General features: G+C 39.8%; 1 protein-coding gene across 1 annotated transcript in view; it reads right to left on the reverse strand.

Annotated features, from left to right (window-relative positions):
- The window catches only part of LOC108685096 (histone-lysine N-methyltransferase ash1), a 10,324-nt gene extending 3,206 nt beyond the window's left edge, over window positions 1-7,118 (reverse strand). The window contains exons 1-9 of the mRNA XM_018189734.1: window positions 6,793-7,118; window positions 6,501-6,709; window positions 6,278-6,397; window positions 2,553-6,022; window positions 2,008-2,340; window positions 1,621-1,901; window positions 1,046-1,548; window positions 504-925; window positions 1-277 (exon numbers count right to left, since the gene is read on the reverse strand). The exon at window positions 1-277 is cut by the window's left edge and continues 1 nt beyond it. Of these exons, the coding sequence (XP_018045223.1) occupies window positions 1-277; window positions 504-925; window positions 1,046-1,548; window positions 1,621-1,901; window positions 2,008-2,340; window positions 2,553-6,022; window positions 6,278-6,397; window positions 6,501-6,709; window positions 6,793-6,964 (5,787 nt within the window). The 5' untranslated portion in view covers window positions 6,965-7,118. The remainder of the gene's footprint in view (window positions 278-503; window positions 926-1,045; window positions 1,549-1,620; window positions 1,902-2,007; window positions 2,341-2,552; window positions 6,023-6,277; window positions 6,398-6,500; window positions 6,710-6,792) is intronic.
- Window positions 7,119-7,237: the final 119 nt, after the last annotated feature.

The raw sequence follows: 7,237 nt of genomic DNA on the forward strand, positions 1-7,237 counted from the left end.
ATCGGGCTTCTGTATAGTTTTATATGTGTGTTTGTCAGGAGTATCCCTTAAAACGTATACTGTATCACCTTGTCGTAATTGTAGATCACCCCGCATTAATGTCACATAATGTTTCTTGTCTTCTTCTTCCTCCTCACCTTCTAATGGAATTTCCAAATCAACTTCACGAGGTTGACATCTTTCGCACAGATAAGATTCAACAGTCGTATCTGCTTTAACACAGTCGCAATGTTGCCATACAAGGCAGCGTTCACATTGGATCATCAAACCTTCATCTCTGTACAATCAATAAAGATAATATTGATAAATATATTGAAAGAAAAAAAAAAAAGAAAAAAAGATAATTATATTTTATGATTTATGCACATGTACAAAAAAGAAAAAAAGAAATCACTTTATTGGTATACATATCTAGATTAATTCATGCATGATTCTATATATATAATTCCGCTTTTCATTACAATTATTTACATATATATGATCGATGTAAATAATTAATTTACCTATGTAATCCGCAAATGCATCTAATCACATCCTCTTCTCCAGCCGTGGATCCACGTGGTGGCAAAAAGCCTTGAGATGGCGGAGAACCTGTTGCTTCCGTTATAGCATCCACAAAATCTGGTTTACTTCCCAAATACAATTTTCGTAGTCTTGCCGCAGCAATGCCTACTTCGGATGTTCTGCCAAAGAATCTAACATTGTTGTCGAAAAGTTTTATCATATCCTGATCAAAATGTTCCGCAGTCTTGTAATGACCTGTACCAATACACTGATCTATCGTAATTAAATCGATTGGTTCTACAATCTTCTCATAGTAATCGGATAATTTCCTTTTGGAAGGTAAAGTCATGAAAGGAATGCACAACAACTGACCATTTTCATCATTCGCTGTTGTAACAATAGTGTACAAATTTTTTAATACCTGTAAAAAAAAATATTACAACAACAATGTTTTACAATTACATACAAAAAAGTAGTAATAATTGAAATCTTCCTTATTAATATCATTTTTTATAATCAATAAAAGGGACTATTCACTGACCGTAGCTAATTTTGCAGTCTTATGTACCTCCGGATCATCTTGCGCTTGTGCGAGTCTACGCGTTCGTACAGTACGCGCGTTGGTGTTGGTCAGCGCAGTTAATTGAGAGAAAAATGCATCGGATTGTGCTTTAGAGTCTCCCGAACTCTTTTCTTTCGTCACGACCGTGTTACCGGATTTCGCTTTTCCGTTCTGTATTTGAACTTGCTGTACTGACGCCGATTTAAGTCGTCGAACTTTTTCCAGATTTCTCAATAAGAAACAATGATGCTCGCGCGCAAAGCATCGCTGTTGATAAGACATCGGTTTCAACTGTGGTGTATTATGCGTTAAGATTGGATCTCCTACTTTACGAGACTTGCAGATGTTCTTGGAATTGGCCGATTGCACTGCGTTCGATTTACGAATGTTTTTCCGTGGCCTGCCCACCGATCTCCTTTCGATAGGCTCCATTTGCGAAGGTACAGAAGGAACGCTTCGAGCTACTCTTTGACTCTTCCCACCTGCAGTGTAAATTTATAACTGAAATATCTGACATACATCACGAAAACATTTCATTCTTTCTATTAATTTACCTATAACACCTCTACAGGCATTACTACCACATCTACATTGTTGCCCTTCCGATGGATTAAAAAGCGCGAAATTGTAATCGTATGTTAATTCTTCTCCTGGTTTAATATCTCTCGATGCGAATAGTGCCATACGTGGTAGACCGAGAACACTCCATTTCTGCATCTCGCAATTGGGCTCGCACGAATGATTCACAAATCTTCCGTCACCTCCCATGCGATGACCATCGATTACTAATCCACCATCCAAGTGCAAACAGTAGTGATGCGTATCGTTGGCGTATCTAGACATGTTATACATATGTTTTTATGTATTTATTTTTTGTAATGTATCATAATAAGAATGAAAAAAATTGATTTGATACTTAGTATAGATAAAACGAATTATACCTGGTTGCCATCCTCGACTTAAATTCCCTCTCTGACACGACTTCACCCACATACTCGAGAATAAAGTCCCCGGATTTGATAGCTTGTTGCGTCCTTACTCCCCATCCTTTATCCTCCGTCATAAATCTTTGTAGTCCTGGTGACCACTCGTGTTTTTGAATCTTTTGATTTTCACACTTGTCACCACAAGGGCACAACTGTGGCGAGCACTCGCTGAATACCATGCGATTAATACAATCGTCTCCGCAGCCGCTTTCTTGTTTACATTCACAAGCTTGTGCCTCGTAGAGAGTAGTTGGTTTAACGTCATAATAAATGTTTGTTCGAATTTTTCTGCAAGAAAGATGCAAAGTCATTCGCACACACTTTACTAAATTTAATTTCTATACATGTATGTGTAATTTAATTATTCATAATGTTATACAGGTACATGCTTAAGAAGTATGTAAAAATTTGTAATATGTAAAATTTGTAATGATGGTTTAGTTAAAATAAAATTAATTCAAATAATAAATAATATTAAATAAAAAGAACATTCAATTTACTTATAATTCCACGATGGCACCAAATCTCGACCAGACAATCTCGATTGAGCGTGCAGCCATAATAAATCATATTGTAGTTGAAATGGCGTTTTTCTTTGTCGCAAGAGTTTTCCAGTCGGTATAATATTTGGTAATTGCTCTGAAGGATGTTCATCTGAATTAGCGCAAACAATAAGTTTTCGTTTGGCGTCAATATTGGTGAGTTTTTTAGATTCAAGGTCCTTCTTATACTCTGAAAATATGTTACTGGCCTGTAAATATAGCTTCTTCCACTTTTGCTGTTTTTTCCGATTACGAACAGGACCTGCAGATTTCCTGCTAATCTCTTGATCCTCGCTGGCCACATCGCTACTAGGCGGTGCCTCGCTCTCCGTGTCGTAGCCCGCGCTCCGTAATCTCTTTGTGCTTCTTCCGTACAAATTGGAAGGACTGGTCGAACCTCTTCTTCTTTTGTGATTATTGTTAAAACAACCAGATAATTCCATTTTGACATTTGCTACCTGAGCGTTCGCGCGTTCCAATTTTCGCAAGTTTTCCTCGTTTAACTCTGCGATACGTTGATTCTGATTGTAACGTTCGAGGGTTTCCTCCAGCGGGGCATTTTCGTCATAGATTCGATAGTCCGGTACCTTTTCGTATTTTACCGGACTCGGATATTGCTTTTCGGAAAGTACGCTGCTGTCGGATTCCACGAGATCCTTACGAACTCGCAATTGACCGGGACAGGACTCGATTACTTCATCCGAACTATTTCGACTGAATGTCTCCTGCACCGTGCTAGAGTTTTCCAAATTCTTCATATCATCCTTAGCTTGCCCTGTACCTTTGCTATTCTCTATAACATTCTGAGCTTTACTCTCCGTCAAAGACGCCTTATTATCCTCCGTATGTTCGACTATATCCTGATCCTTACATACTCCGTTAGCGTTAATCACTGTTGACTTGGCTACTTTGGGAGAATCTACAAGCTTCTTCTTCTTTTTCTTCAAGGTAGGAAAGCCCGTGCGATTGATGGCTTTCCGTCTTCGTACTTTTTTCTTTGTGAGTATCATCGCTACAGTATTATTCGCAAGATTTGGCACATTCAAACTACCGACTTGAGCTATTTTGCAATCGGACACAGGTTCATTGTCCTCGAACATCTCAGATACATGCGTCTCCGAGTCGACCTTTATATTCTTTTCTATACGAACATGTTCAATATCCATTTTATCATTTGATTGCGTTTTATCGGTCTTGGTTGACTTTTCCGACATCATTGTCTTTTCCAATTTACCAGATTTCTCTGCACTGATCTTGGAACTCTTATCCGCGGACTTGTCGAGAAGACTGTGACTTTCGGCTGATAATTTCGTGACAGTGACACGAAGATCCTTTACAATCTTTTTCTTTCGTCGTGGTTGAATCTCTACTTGGCTGATAGGTTTATCTTCATCGTTACCCTGTTTCTCGGATGCCGTGTTTTCATTATCTCTTGGCCTTTTTTTCGGCGTCACTGGTATGGCCTCTTCGTCGTGAATGGAAAATGTCGAGCTGCCGCCACCATATCTCGTAATAGTAGCTTCGATCGCTTCCTCTATGTGACTTTCCGTGGAATTGGATTCGTTCGCATTCGCATCCGTGCAGCTTGCATTCGAGCTTTGCGAACTGTGCGGACTCGACACGTGATAGTGGCGTTTCTTCAACGGTAATCGCTGCTCGTTAGGATTGGAGCTTGTGCTAGTATTTGCACTGCTCTTAGAGTCGGCGCTCGTCAATACCTTTTCTTTTTTCAAGCGTCGCTTCAGTTTTTGATCGTCATTTGCACTAATATCGCCGCCTTTTCTCTTCTTCGTAAGTTTCTTCACGCGGAAGATTTGCGGTAACTCGGAATGATTGACAACGCTGCCGTTGTTGTTGTTATTATTGTTGTTATTTTTGCCCAGACTGCACAACTTCGTAAATTCCTCGATTAATTTCTCCAGCTCCTGAATGATATACGGATCAATGCGTATGGGAGTTTTCGGTGGTGCGAGCAGTCTCCGACGATGTTTGTGATGATGATGCTTGTGACAGTAATTGTGCTGTATTGGCTGCATCGGTTTGTGGTACTTGTTGGAAGTTCGCTCCACATTTTCTGCCTTTAACATGTTGCCAACTGGCAACGATATTAACGTCTGCACACCTACACCATTGGTTTCAAAGCCCGCAGTAGTTTTTTTGTTGCACTTGTTCTCCTTCAGAACACGTCTAGTGGTAGGAGGTGCGGAGACCTTTTTCGCTAGCTTTCTGGATACGACGGCGGTCGTGTTATTTCTATTCTCCTTCGAACCTGTTCTTTTACTAGTGCTTAGCATCTTTTGATCGTTGGTAAGCTGATGCTCGCAGGACATTTGCTTCTGTCGTGTCAACGGGGTCTTATTAGGCGCGCATGTTTTATCTTGCCTGACCTTCCGACCGGTTCTATTGTCACACTGTGGCGCGAGTTTGTTCGCGGTTGATCTACTTAGGCACTTTACTCGCATCGGGGAACCTACAGTCTTTTTGACAACAGTCTTTTCCTGCGAAGATTTCACTGAGTTACCGTAACGTTTCTTTTGATACGCTGTCGTTTTACCTTTTATTCTTTTATTCGCAGGAGATGCATCCTCTTTCACTTCCCTTGATGCAACAGACTTTGCGTTACCACGTTTCCTAACTAACGTTGTATCTTCCTTAGCGCTCTTTATAGATGATTCCTTTACAGTTGCCTTTTTCTCCGTTAACCGAGAATCAGGATTCTTTAGACTTTTTAAAGATTCGTTTCTTTCCTTTTCTGCCTTCTCGATCTTTTGGATCTTCTCGACAATTTCCGGTTTTAAACGCGGCCTACCTGGTCCGCGTGGCTGAGTAGACACTGTTTTTGCTGGTCTGCCAGGTTTTCTTTTCGGAGGATACAGAACCCGATCGACATTTACCGCTGGTTTAGTGGAAATCGGCGGTTGGGTCGGAGATTGGGTCGGCGCTGGAGGACTGACAGGACTGATCGCCAAGTGTAGTGGACTATTGTCCACGGACTGAATGCCAGAATCGGGCGACACATTTGATACGCATGGATACTCGTTGTCGTTGTTCAACTTTTTGGCGCATTTGCTACGCCTTTTTCGTGGTTCCGACAACATAGCAGTCTTTTCGACAAACTGCTGCAACAAGGTGGAACTGTACACAGGTACGGGATTCTGATCGCCGTTTTCGCTCGTGTCCGAATCTGCGCCGAGTGACATACGCTCGATCGCTTTTGACACCAGTCGACCGCTCTCCGAATCCTCAAATCCGTCAAATGGTGCGTCCTCTTGTACTTGCGAAGGTAAGACAGTTGCTAAATCTTCCTGATTGATTTCTTGCAGCGGCGTATGATGGTGGTGTTGATGCTGGGACTGTTGTTGTTGTACTTTTTGCGACGCCGCATGGCCCACAACAGATGAGTCTGAATCTTCGCTACATTCTGAGGACTATATCATTTGATATAATTATTTATTATTGTGCAAGAAATGATAATACATGTTTCGATATACGTGTATTATATTATGTATATATATTGATATATATAATAAATATGTTTGTATATATAGAATGGAATTGTATTAAAATAAAAATAAATCAATTTCCGCATATTAAAATTTCACTATATATTTTACTCTCATCTTTAAATTTCAAATTCTTAGCAATTATATATTATATATTTTTCAACTATTTATCAAAATTACCTTATTTCCATGATTGGTCTTGAGTTTTTTGGAAACAGTCTTTTTACTTTTGTCACATTTAATTTTTTCAGAATCTTCCTTCTTTGGACCTTTCATGGTGATTTTCAATTTCAATGCTCCCTGCAACGCACGGCAAGTTACCTTTTTACAAAAGTCGCAGTAATAATAGAATGCAAAAAGAAATAACGAATTTGAAAATGTAATATTGTCTTTCACGTCATACCGGCTCAAAATTGGTTTCTTGAATGGAAAACGTTTGTTCACTATGTTCAGACGAACAATCTGAATTAGATCCACTTTCCTCTTCTTCGTCGCCGCTACTTTCGTCGTCTGATTCTGAATTAGAATCCGAATAGGAGCAACTACCTTCGCTTCCACCAGAGCTTTCGTCGTCGGAATCGGAGTCTTCTTCGGAATCGACAGAATCTGTTCCTATAATAAAAAATAATTATTTATTCCGAGGGATATCATTTAAATTATTGGAAGAAATGTATGGGTGGCAATTTTGCAGATACCATTAGGTTCAGTAGCAGGATCCCAACTACCACCGCCTTTTATGGCATCCATGTCAACGGTTGAAGGAAGCTCTTTCTCTTGCTCCCCATCATTTTCTTCCCAATTCCAATTCTGCAATTCTAGGTCGGAAGGATGGTGAATAACGGCGTTCCATCCTGCATCACCAGACATTTTTCAGCTTATCTGACATCCAGCTGAATCGAATAGAATACCATTCCTTATGCTTTTGTGCACTCATCAAGCCTCTTTGCAATAATAAAAAACATATCTTCAAATCTTGATTGTAAAGTATTCACTAGCAAATAATCATCGAACGCGCTGTTTTTGTCATAGCGCACAGTTTTATGCAACGATTAAAGCTCTCTCATAAAGGCGCGATTCTGAAAAGAATAGAACAGCATCATCAGTCAATATAATATCAATATATAATAAAATGTATATATA

Source organism: Atta colombica, unplaced genomic scaffold, assembly GCF_001594045.1.
Source record: "Atta colombica isolate Treedump-2 unplaced genomic scaffold, Acol1.0 scaffold146, whole genome shotgun sequence".
Lineage (NCBI taxonomy): Eukaryota > Metazoa > Arthropoda > Insecta > Hymenoptera > Formicidae > Atta > Atta colombica.